We start from the raw sequence: 13,795 nt of genomic DNA on the forward strand, positions 1-13,795 counted from the left end.
TGGTAGACCTCATAACAAGATTTTATGGAAAGTTCATGAATCTGACCACGAGGCAATACTTGACACAATACGGGTTAGAGCTGATCCTGAAGGCTCACTTTATTGATTCTATGGTTCAGTGTAGAATGATTTTGAGAATTTTGTATAAATTGTCGATGAATTGTTCTATATTCATTTTATGTATATATAAATTCCCATGAGCTGATTTTTACATGTTCAGGGGCATAATTTTGTATATTTAAGTGGCAATGAGCTGATTTGTACATATGTACATGCCAAATTTTGTATATTAAAATGGCGATGAGCTAAATCGCACATATTGTAATGCCAAATTTTGTATAAAAGCCCATGAGATTATTTGTAAGATAATTTTTTGTATAATCAAATAGCCAAGAGCTGATTTGACCATATTTAGAGGCAAATTTTTGAATAATATGTGACAATGTTTTGTGACTATTTTGTGTGTCAATGTTTTGTGACTATGTTTTGAATATATGTGATGTGTCCCTGGTCAATCATGAGCATTCTTGATTCTTGTATAATCATGGATAATTATGTGAGTCATTATCAGGTCATAGGGGTGATAGATTGAGACTAGATACAATTTGAGCAAAAATTGTCATTGTTGTCAAAAAAATTGTCAAAAAAGTTGTCAAGCAACTTCTACATTGCGTCAGTAGGGTATGACTCTCGACGTTCTGGTGCTTTGGGATGCACGAAAGGGGCATGCCTAGCGTAAACATGCCCACCCAGACATGCTCGCGATGTCGGTTTGTGCACATGAGGAACATAATCAATTCTAGCCAATCTTGCAACTTTTCCTTGCAAGCAATTGGTGGTTTTTTGAGCAGGCGAAAAAATGCTACTAATTGAAAATGGCTTTGAGTCATTCAAAACTGAGATAGCCCATTGTAGAGGAGCCTCATGCAACCCCATGGGATCAAATAGATCTACCATATGTGTCGTGGATTGGAAGAAACATTCCGTCAAATTTTGACAATTTTTTGGACTCAGGGCACTTGAGAGATCTCACCGGTAGGGTATGACTCTCGACATTCTGGTGCTTTGGGATGCATGACAGGGGCATGCCTAGCATAAACATGCCCACCCAGATGCGCTCGCAATGTCGGTTTGTGCACATGAGGAACATAATCAATTCTAGCCAATCTTGCAACTTTTCCTTGCAAGCAACTGACGGTTTTTTTAGCAGGTGAAAAAAAGCTACTAATTGAAAATGGCTTTGAGTCATCAAAAAATGAGATAGGACATTGTAGAGGTGCCTCAAGTGACCCCACGAGATCAAACAGATCAACCGTATGTGTCATGGATTGGAAGAAATAGTTCGTCAAATTTTGACAATTTTTTGGACTCAAGGCACTTGAGAGATCTCACCGGTAGGGTATGACTCTCAACGTTTTGGTGCTTTGGCATGAATGATAGGGGCATGCCTAGCGTAAACCTGCCCACCCTGATGCGCTAGTGACGTCGGTTTGTGCACACGAGGAACAAAATCAATTCTAGCCAATCTTGCAACTTTTCCTTGCAAGCAACTGATAGTTTTTTGAGCAGGCGAAAAAATGCTACTAATTGAAAATGGCTTCGAGTCGTCAAAAATCGAGATAGGAAATTGTAGAGGAGTCTCATGCAACTCCACGGGATCAAATAGATCAACTGTATGTGTCGTGGATTGGAAGAAACAGTCCGTCAAATTTTGATAATTTTTTGGACTTAGGGCACTTAAGAGATCTCACCGGTAGGGTATGACTCTCGATGTTCTATTGCTTTGGGATGCATGACAGGGGCGTGCCTAGCATAAACCTACCCACCTGGATTTTCTTGTGATGTCGGTTTGTGCACATGAAGAACATAATCAATTCTAGCCAATCTTGCAACTTTTCCTTGCAAGCAATTGACAGTTTTTTGAGTAGGCGAAAAAATGCTACTAATTGAAAATGGCTTCGAGTCATTGAAAATCGAGATAGGCCATTTTAGAGGAGCCTCATGTGACCCCACGGGATCAAATAGATCAACCATATCTGTCATGGATTGGAAGAAACAATCCATCAAATTTTGACAACTTTTTTGGACTCGGGGCACTTGAGAGATCTCACCGGTAGGGTATGACTCTCGACGTTTTGGTGCTTTGGGATGCACGAAAGGGGCATGCCTAGCGTAAACCTACCCACCCAGATGCATTCGCGATGTTGGTTTGTGCACACGAGGAACATAATCAATTCTAGCCAATCTTGCAACTTTTCCTTGCAAGCAACTGACGGTCTTTTGAGTAGGCGAAAAAATGCTACTAATTGAAAATGGCTTCAAATCGTCAAAAACTAAGATAGGCCATTGTAGAGGAGCCTCATGCGACCCCACGAGATCAAACAGATCGACCGTATGTGTCATGGATTGGAAGAAACAGTCCGTCAAATTTTGATAATTTTTTGGACTCAGGGCACTTGAGAGATCTCACCGTAGGGTATGACTCTCGACATTCTGGTGCTTTGGGATGCACAATAGGGGCATGCCTAGTGTAAACCTACCCACCTAGATGCACTTGCGACGTCAGTTTGTGCACATGAGGAACAAAATTTGACCATTGCGAGCGTGAGGATGCTCTCGCACCAAACACATTGTTGTTTAAATTCATATTGTCGATTTTTGTTGCTTATATTCATATTGTTAATTACATATGCAAATATTCATTTAAATTTATAAAAGGGCAGCCACCAAATACAATGAATACACAATAATGAATTGAATACAAGGAGTTTTGTAGGGTTAATTCAATATTTTAGAAATTTTATCAAATCATATTCCATGATTGCAATGCTTTGTATCATATATTTTTGTTGTTTATATTCATATTGTTGATTACATATGAAAATATTCATTTAAATTTATAAAAGGACAACCACAAAATACAAAGAATACAAAATAATGAGCTCATTACACATTTATTGGATCGAATATCGATATTTATATATATAAAAAAGGCATTTCTGCCAAGTCAATACAAGTATTACAAAAATGTGGCATATGCCATGTCCAAATCGATATAGAATAAAAATGTAGAATATATGTACATGTATTGGTCATTCTATGACCAAAACTAACACTATATGATCCTAAACTTCTGGTGGATCATCAAAATCAAGCCTCTTCGGCACAGTACGTGGCTCTGTAGATGGCTGCAAAACCACAATTCAAAAGCCAAGTTAGAATTCTTTTGTAGAAAATAGTTCACAATTAACATCATAACTATGCATTTAACTTTAATTCCTTTGCAATTGAAATGTAGATTACCTCATCGGCTGATCCAGGAGCTAATATCTTTGCTCTCCTCCCCTTGTCACTCTTAGGAGTTTTCTTGAAGACATACTTAAATGGATCCACATTATGGCCATACTACGAACAAGTCTATTGTAGATTAAATGTACAATTAATACAATGTACTAACATAAATATATCAAAAATACTTAAAAGCTATAATGAAGAGAACAATGACATACCTGTGCCTCAGATGCTTCTCCAATGGACTGAGGATGGCTCACCATCGATGTAGAAACGGTCGCTATTACCTATACAAAAAATGTACAAAGATTAAATACAATTAATATAATGATAAGTATTGAAGGTTGAAAATAATTAATTTTACATATCAAACAAAATTGTATCGGATCCTGATATGCTTCTCCAGTGCAAGGAGGAGGGTTCGCCATTAACGAAATAGGTATGGATATTTCTTGTATGAAAAAAATATAAGATTATAATATATCACAAGCTCACATGTACACGTGCATACAATCATGAAATCAAAAAAATAAAGTAGAGATACATACCTCTGCCCTCTCTTGATTCGCGAGTGAATCAGGTGCATTCAACATATCCACAGAGCTCAATGGCTGCTGTACATGTAAAATAGACAAAAAACACTAATCAATCTACAAACTCCAACTAATACATACTTGATTTCAACATTTTCAAATAATTGTACAACTAAAAATGTGTTCAATTACCTTCTTCACACATTTTGGTGTCTTCGAGATATTCTTTTTCTTTGGATGAGCCCTAGACGCAGAGGGAGTGCCCTAAAAATAGAAAATTAACATGAGATATTAGTACAGATAATAAATTAAACATAATTTTAAAAATCTAAAAAGAAATGACTTGCATATTCCATCAAAACAATACATAAAAAGAGTTGTACAAAATATGATACCGTATAGCCTTGTAGGCCAAAATCGATTGCTAATAGCATGATGTCATCAATCTGGGACATTTCGTCCCTTGTCAACACCTACAAACCAGAAATTGGACCAAGAATTAAAGATAGTTAGTATATCTTGTATTTTTTTGAATTCAAAGTGTACTATTCTATTTTAACATGTTACAAAATTTATACCTCGGGTGTCGAAGTTGCAGCTGTGGTAACTGGGGGAGGTGTATGGGATACCGCTGCTGCATCCTGAAATGCATATTATTTGTCTCAATTTAAATCTATGTATAAATGAAAATTCATTTATGTAATTACAAAATTCAAGTGACGGATAAATAAAATGTTATGAATTCAAATCAACATACCTGTGTCTATGGCTCATGGGCAAACACCATGTCCATCAACTCATCTGTCAGCGTGACATCCTCAACCATGTGAGCCTGACATCTACAACTGAAAATCATGCATAGATGATATGAGTATCCATCTACATCAGGTGCATCATCTATCCCCAAGCATATCCCCGAGCAACTAACACACATATGCTCAATGGGCTCTCTGTCGCCCTCTAACGGCTCATCATCCAATACAATAGGGTGTGCTAATGATGTCCCATGCTGGATGATGGCACCAGTCAATGTTGTGGACGCCTGAAGAGTTTGTAGCTCCATCGACTCTTTCAGCTCTAATGGGATAGCCTGATGCACCTTGGGTTTGGGTGCTAGGGGTGGCGACTCTCCACGGCTAATCGCATACAGGCTCTAGGTCTATCTTGGGCAGAGCCACCACCTCTACCATGAAACTCTCTCATGTCAAAATAATTTGGGCGCACATTGAGTACAAAATCACAATATATTTTTCTCAAAAAATATAATGGCACCTCATAATTATTACAAGGTGGATCGTCAAAGACCATCCACCACCTCTGCCAAAAAAGATTCTTCATCTGCACATTGGTACACAAATGTATGAGAAACCTCTTTGCATTAGGAGGTAATGACTGACCAGTTTTGGGGTAAACAAAAAGGGCACATATTTGTTGTTTGGAAATATTTTTGTTTTTAACTCCATTGTATGATAGCCCATTGCCATAGAATTGATGACACCTATCCCTAAAGCTTCCCCATTTGGTAATTTCTGTGGAAACAACTATGGCACCAATAGCTAATGTTTCTAGGCTAGTGGCGAGGGATTGATGATGGTCAAGCTCAGAAGTTTTCAATTTTACAATCAGTCTATTGATTTTGGATGTATTTTGCCCTAACTGATTAATTAATTCTTCCTGTGTTTCGGCTGTGCGGTCAAAAGGAGGAATTGGGGGTTGTTCTTGTGTGTTTTCAGGAGGTGCATTTGGTTGTTCTTGTGGGTTTTCAGGAGGTGCATTTGGTTGTTCTTGTTCTGGATTAGAAGAAGCTAGTTTTTGAAACAAAAAATGAAAAAACCTAATCAAAATTAATGAAATTAAATTCGAAATGTAAAACAAATTGCATAAACCAGAAAGAAAGAGAAAAATAAACAAAAACTAACATTGATCCATAGCCTGGAGGGCAAATTTAGCACCCCGTTCGTGGTTTAGGTTAGAAAATGGGAAAAAAAAAAAGTAAAAAATGCGCTTTTCGGGTAAATGAGGACCCAGCTTTTTTAAAAAACTTGTTTTATCAGGCACCACGTACGTGGTTTTACTAGGATTATTAGCGCGTATACGCTCATTTTCCTATAATTAGTGCGTACGCGCTAATTTTCCTAGGTGTTGCGCGTACACGCTCGATTTCCTAAACTCAGCGCATACGCGCTACCTTTTCTAGGCTCGGGAAGAACAAACCTAAGCGCGTACACGGGAATTTGAAATTTTAAAACCATGTACATGCTGCCTGTTTTTCCAAGTTTTTTTTGGGTGGTGTCCACTTTTCTGACCACCATCTTTGTGCACATGCCCATGATGTATTTTTTTATTATATGTCATGTTATTGCATCAAAATTTGGAGGAATTATCTAAAGAGCATTGCATCACCACCATCCACCAAGGATAAGCTGTAACGGAGATGAAAACACAAACATGAGGTTTGACGTAGGTGAGAACCCATATAGCACAACATTTTCCGCTCTTCTACGTGTGTAGGTTACAGATCCAAAAACTCAAGGTGACGGATACTTTTTGGTTGAATTCAAGAGAAATAGATCTATAGAGCTTTTTGATCTAAAATTTGAAACATATCTAGCACTTATCTCTATAGATTAGCACTTCCAACTCTAGATTTCAATGATAAGTTCCTCTTTGCATCTCATTTCAAAATATATACTTCTATGTTGATTCAAGTTTCATATATTTCTATTTATGCTTGATATCTTAAATTTTGCACCATTTTACCTAGTCATTGCATATTTTTATCAAATCAAAATTGGAAATAAATATAGACAACATCCAACTCTTATTTGAGACTAAAGTTGGAAATAAATATAGACAACATCCAACTCTTATTTCCTCCAACAAATGATATTGATTTGGATTTTAGTTTATGTCTCTAGGCTAAGACTCCATTTCAATACAATAACTAAAATAAAAAATGCTGTAAATTAAGATAAAATTATGTAAAGCAATGAAACAGTTAATTATGAAAACTGAACTCCTAAGCTAAAGTAAAAATATAATAAAGAATTGTAATTGATCTTTTAATGTAACCAAGGGAAAGATAAAGATAAAGAATAAAAATGCTTAGTTTTTCTTTAGTGAGACCATCATATTCTCCTTTATCTTTGATTTTAATGTATTGCTTTACAATATAGACTTTAGTTATATCCATTCTATGGTGACTATCCCCAAATTCTTGAAAGAGATCAACCTAATATTTAAACAAGATAGCATTTAGAATTGAAGCAATATCTAGATTATCTACTTGCATCATCATGTCAAATAATTTCTCAAATTTTCTAAATATATTACTATTATCTGAATCTTATATTTCTAAACCTCTTCCTCTTTCTAACTGAACTTTACAATTAGAAAGAGGGATTAAAATATTTTTAATTAAAATAGAATTTTTTATTTTTTATTTTTTTTGATAAAAGTGGATAGAACCATTGAACTATATTAAATTTTAAAAGTTTTTTACAGTGTCTGGTTCAAAACGCACTGAGGGGAAAGAACCAGTAAGAAAACCCTTCAGTATTTCTTAAGTAACACAAGCCTATTCTACCCAATACCAAATGCCCATTGGCATAGTACATCAAAAAACCCATCCCAATTACATAAGCCGCATTAGATATAAAGGAAGCTGCCAACAGAAGCATATAGAAGGAAGATTAAATTATGATCACTGAAGGATGCATATCCATTGCTGCCAAAAAACACCAGTTTGAACTACCCCTGTCTATGAAACACAATTCTCCAAACCACTGGTTAGAATGATACTACATAGCAGAAATGAAACCAAAATTAGAGACCCTGTCAAAATAAACATTGTGATAAGGCATAGCAGAACCCACACCAAATAAGGAGGTTGATGAAGACTACAACTATGCCCTTCTTTACTTCAAATATTCCAAAACTGAGGAAGGGATCTCATCCAAACTTACCTCTCGCATATTAGCTTCACTATCAATGGCTAAGTTAGCCAAGAAATCTGCAATCTTATTCACTTCCCTATAACAGTGGGAAATAAAAAAGGAATCAAAAAAATCTAATTTTTGCAAAATATGATCAAGTATATATTGTAATTGCCAACAATTCGACTTCTTTTTCATGACACTTTGAATAATAACCATAGAATCACCCTCAATTGTCAAGTCCTTAATTCCCAAAGATATAGCCATATCCAAACCAAAGGACAAAGCAAAGAATTCTGCACAATTGTTAGACTTGAAACCAATCGCATGACAACGAGCCTGAACAAATCTTACCTTATGATCATAAATTACCATACCTGCCCCTGCCAGGCCAGGGTTCCCACGAGAAGCACCATCAAAATTCAATTTAAAGTGCCCTTGCGGAGGAGGTTTCTAGCAAGCAAAATTTCTCTTACTTATAGCATTAGTCTTATTTAAAATAAATCCATGAGAAGGTAAGATTGATAACATTATCCAAACTCGAGTTACCATACCATCCCAATGAGAAAAAGAGGTAAGGGTTTCCAAATTATTATAGATAAAAGACAATGCAACTTCAGAGATGGAAGATTCAATCCTCAATAAAACCTCAGCCAAGTAAGAACTTGTTTGTTTAAAAATCCTATTATTACACTCTAACCAAATATTCCAAATCACAATAGATGGAGAGATAATCCAAAGACATGCATAGAAAGATGAGGCAAACATGAGAGGCCAGGCTCTAAAGTGGGAAAGGAGATCCTTACCAATAACAAAGGATAGATTAAGCTTTTCAAACAACCACTGCTAGCAAGCATAGACAAAATCACAGTGAAGAAACAAGTGTGCAGAGGATTCTAAATTTTTATTACAAAAGACACAAGAAAATACTATAGTAATACCCAACCTGTCCAACCTCATTCCTGTAAGGACCCTGTCCTGCACTGCTAACCAAGCGAAAGCACCAGCCTTTGGGAGGCAATCCATATGCTAAAACAGCTTGTATGGCCAAGTAGATAAATCTTTACCAACCAAGAGAGAATTATAGCCATCCTTAACTGTGTACTTACCAGAGATATTCCTTGTCCAGATAAGCTCATCATCGGCATCAGAAAGAATTATTACTCTCTCCCCCAACATCTTTTCATATTCCAATTTCACATTTTGATCAATATCTAAAAACTCAATTGATTTCCATTTTGCCACCTTAAGATTCCCATTATACTCAATTTCAAAATAATCAACCACAAAGACACCCCAAAGGGAAGAAAGAGTGGAAATTAAAGGAGACCAATCCCTCGAGTTCACCAAAGGGGGATTTCCATTCCAAACTTCCTCCCAAAACCTGACCTTTCTACCATTATGAACAATCCATGAGAGATGAGGCAAAATCACTGATCTACATTTACATAGAAAATTCCAAATAGCTGAACCAGACGGTAAATTAGAAACTTGAAAAACATACTCTCTTGGTCCATTATTTAAATATTTAGCAAACATAATTTATGCCCAAAAGGAGAATGGTCTCTCATACAATTTCCAAACCAACTTAGCACCTAAGGCTAAATTCTGACTTTCCAGACTCCTAATGCCTGTGCCCCCAAGGTTTTTAGGCAAACAAACATTATCCCATGCTACCAGAGGGAGTTTCTTCTTACGTTCTTTATTATTACTCCAAAGGAAGGACCTAAGAGTATCTTGCAAACTAACAAGAACTGCTTTCGAAGACTGCAAAACAAACATGAGATAAATAGGAACAACATTTAGGACAGACTTAATAAGAACAATCTTACCAGCCAAAGATAACCATCTATGATTCCAGGATAGGATCCTTCTAGAGATAACTGAAATGATCTTATTGTATATATACCTACAGTCTTATTTATCTTTTAATTGGTCACATTAGTGCATCTTAATGTAAATTTATTTTTTCTCATGAGAAGATCTTATTGTTGTATTTGCATCATGTACTATGGTAGTATTGTTCCTCTAAATGGGAAAGGGATATTTAAAGAGTGAGTATATGAATATAATTTTATATATTTTATTTTCAAATATTTAATTATAATATTTTAAATTTTGAAGAGATATAATTGTAATAGAAAAATATATATATTTATGTTGAATCTTTTTTAATTTTATGTTTATTTTGAGAGAATAAGGTAATATAATTATATATTATTTGCTGAAATTTTATTTAAAAATAGTTTTATTTTTCTATATTATAATCATTTCTAATCACATATATTATCAGAGGTCTATCCCCATTTTATTTATATCTATACATATTCTTATGAATTCACCTTGATTACTCGTTAATTATGACTACTATTCACCTTTTTTCAGAAATATTCCATTTCCACATCTATTCTAACACTTTATCCATATACTTAAATGTTTATTGTCCCTTTGCCTTTAAGCTCTAAAATTTTATGATTGATTTTTAATGTCCCTATCATTAGGAAGACAATGTTTATTTTGATAAGTACAATTGTTTTTGTCTTTTGTGGTCAAATGGGAGGTAAGGTAATGAGATTGTATTGTAAACTTTATTTTAATATTATAACTTTAGTAGATACATTTGGTTCTTGCAACAATGTCTTGGACCCTTTCTTTTGCCTAAGAAATGGTCAAATAATATGAAAGCTAGATCCAATGTATGTATAATGTATAGGACCAAAAGATAAACCATGAGAAGGTATCACCATGATCACACTATCCTCATGGGTATTAGGTGTCTAGACAAAATAATTAATCAAGGTATGTGCCAAGCTCATAAAAGAAGTGTAAAAAAATCAATATGAACCATGCTATTGCAAAATTTAACCACTCAAAAAAAATCTAAAATCACTAATTAATAAGATATCATTCTTCATATGTTCATAATTAACAAGAAAGAATGGTTTACCATGTAACAATGAATTAGATGTGCACCATCATAATCATTACACAATATACAAATAGGCTAAAAAGGCAACTATAATGCTCACATGAGATGCTAATGCAATATCATTAATATGTATGTCATCATGATGGAAGGCATCTCTATGTGAAGTTCTATCGTGGATATATATTGCTCATTAACAAGAGATGTAGAAAAATGAACATTATGAAGCATGTAATGTATGAAAGAATATAGCATATCAAGAGAACACTTCAGCATGAGCATAGAACTATAATGGCATGGGAATGTATATCATCATAAAGTGCAATAATAGACCATGAGTAGGCAGGGAAGGTGTAACCTAATCACATAAAGTATCATCTATATGTGTACCATCAACAAATAATATTGTATATGGGTTTCCATCACAATAAATGTATTATTGCTTGTATTATGTGATGGAATGATACTTAAAAGTAAAAATCGTTATAGTGAAACACTACAGACATTGAAATCTCATACATGCTCATCTCTATACCACGCTTCCATTTTGTCACCTAATAACATAATCACTCAACCAATTATTTTAAAATTCATCCTATCTTAATCCACTTTAATGAAATAATCTTTTTTTTATTTAATTAATTCAAACAGATCATTTTTTCACAAATATTATTATATTAAAATAAATCTGAATGAATCCATTATAAAAAGGTAATTCAATAAAAATCATGATTTACTTTGCATAATTAACTTCTCAATTCAATTAGTTAATAGTTGATCAAATCAATCAAAATGATTAACTCATTAATCAAAATAATTAAACAACTCAATTAAATTAAACAAATAGTAATTTACCTCTATGAAAATGGATACTAAAAAGCATTTCACTACAAGTAAACATCAAATCTTATCTCTTTATTTGTCTCATTAAAAATCTTTATATTGAAATCAAATCCATCATTTCATTATCTCAACTTGAAGCAAACAGATGTCGATCAAATGAGAAACAAACATTCTATCATTAAAAACTATATCCATTTGTTGTGAAGAGATATTATGTTTTAATTTAAATAATATACTCAATTCACTATATTTATGAAATTCATATTTATGCAATTTATCTTTCAGCTCTGTCAAAAAAAAGGTAATTCAATTTAAATTTTCCAATCATGATGAATGGAAACATGCTATAGACAGGGTGTTTCGAACACACCCAACAAAGAGAATGAAGAGTGCCTAAATAGCTGGATCAAAATATTAACTTTCGATTACAGAAGACCATTTCTTTAAAATTGTATATTAGTACATAAGTAATCGTGTTTTCACTTATTTCAGATTATCTTGTTTAAAACATTCTTGTTTTCTGTTTCGTCCATTCCCTAGAACTGATTTTGGGGAAAAAAAAAACTGATATATCAAATGCATCATTTCCACTGGAACGATAGGCAACGCACAAAATATACCAAATGAAAAGTTACATATCATGAACACCTCACATTTGCTCAGGTGCTCTTGTCGGCTCAGGAATTGCAGGCCCACGGGAAAACATCATTTCGAAGGCAGACAAATGTCATTTCCAAAATACCAAATGACCACCACAACCAGGCAACAGACTAGGTTGAAAATCTAACAGCCACTCTTTTCTTATCAAATCTTTTATTTAAAAGTTGCTCGGGAACAGGTCGGGTGTTTGCTGTTTTTTCCACTTGAGCTTTGCATTTATAGAAGACGTTGATTGAAAATGAAGTCTTTGATCTGTTTGCAGGTGACCCTACACCTGAACAAGGCAACACATGGCCCTGCTACCTTGATTTTATATCAAAATGAATAAAATGCCACTTTCAAAAGGACCATGTATAAAATCTGTATAGACATTCAGTACTTCTTGTATTATTTCACGGATTCATCCTTGTCTTCTTATCATGATCCTATTATTATTATTATCATGTTTTCCTTCACCTTTGTTGGACATTCTTATCACCTTCTCTTCACCTTAATAAGATGGGTTCTCAGTTTTGGTTTATATATTATATACACATTCTATTCTCTTAGCGATCAAAGCATTTGCTTGCAGATTTTCTCAGTCTTATCTAGTTTGTCGGCCTTAGCTTGTAAGTCAAATTGTCTTGCTCTGTTTAACCATTTTGCAATGGCAAGGAGAAAGGGAAATCCCCAAAGTCTTGATTGTGAAATATATAATCAGAGTCCTTTGCAGGTAAGGGAAATCCCCAAAGTCCTGATTGTGAAATATATAATCAGAGTCCTTTGCAGGTTTGCCAAGGCTTACAAGGTAGTTGGGCATGTTCTTTCTTCAAAGAGCACAAGGTATTTCAGCTTTGGCGATGAGTTCATAGGCAAATCATGCAGTTCCCTCCCCACCGATGTTCCAAAAGGTCACTGTGCAGTATATGTTGGTAGTGAACGCTCTAGGTTTATAATCCCCACTAAGTATTTGAATCATTCCCTTTTCCGAGAATTGCTAGCTAAGGCGGAGGAAGAGTATGGGTTTGATCATAAGATGGGACTCACTATTCCCTGTGAGGAAGTTGCTTTCCAGCTTCTGACATCAATGTTGGAGAAAAAGGAGTTGAGATTTAGAAATATGGAGCTGAATAAGCTCATTGATTTCTGCTCCTCGAGGGGATGAGATACTGGCATTGCAGAGTGTAAGCCTCCTCTGACTTTCGTGCCATATCTGAGGACTCTTGCTTCCGCCCATTTTTCCAAGAGTTGGCTGAGATGAAAACAGAGGCTCGATAAGGAACCAAAGCCATGCAGCACATCGATTTTTTTGTGTCGATGCCCAATTGAGGCCACCTTCCCCGCAGTGTGCACATCTGTACATTTTTATATACGATATTGATTTCAAGATTGTTCTCATTTTAGTGTCTCTGAAGATGCAATTACATTTATCAAAGAAAATTTTCCTGTCCTCTTACAAATGGCACTCTAATTATGAGATCTTGTTTTCAAAACATGTGTGTCATATTCTTCCGTTAAAGATGTTAGTTGAGCACTGTTTTTGTTTCTGCTATTTGAAGATATATTTAAGGCTTCATTTTGTATTATTTATATTTATAAATGTAAGATTAAGTGGTTCTTATATTAAA

At 34.7% G+C, this 13,795-nt stretch overlaps 1 protein-coding gene across 1 annotated transcript; it reads left to right on the forward strand.

Annotated features, from left to right (window-relative positions):
* Window positions 1-12,810: 12,810 nt before the first annotated feature.
* LOC131032767 (protein SMALL AUXIN UP-REGULATED RNA 10-like) lies at window positions 12,811-13,565 on the forward strand. The gene has a single exon (XM_057963819.2). It carries the CDS (start codon window positions 12,835-12,837, stop codon window positions 13,330-13,332), a length of 498 nt encoding a protein of 165 aa, XP_057819802.1. The 5' UTR covers window positions 12,811-12,834; the 3' UTR covers window positions 13,333-13,565.
* Window positions 13,566-13,795: the final 230 nt, after the last annotated feature.

Source organism: Cryptomeria japonica, chromosome 5, assembly GCF_030272615.1.
Source record: "Cryptomeria japonica chromosome 5, Sugi_1.0, whole genome shotgun sequence".
NCBI lineage: Eukaryota > Viridiplantae > Streptophyta > Pinopsida > Cupressales > Cupressaceae > Cryptomeria > Cryptomeria japonica.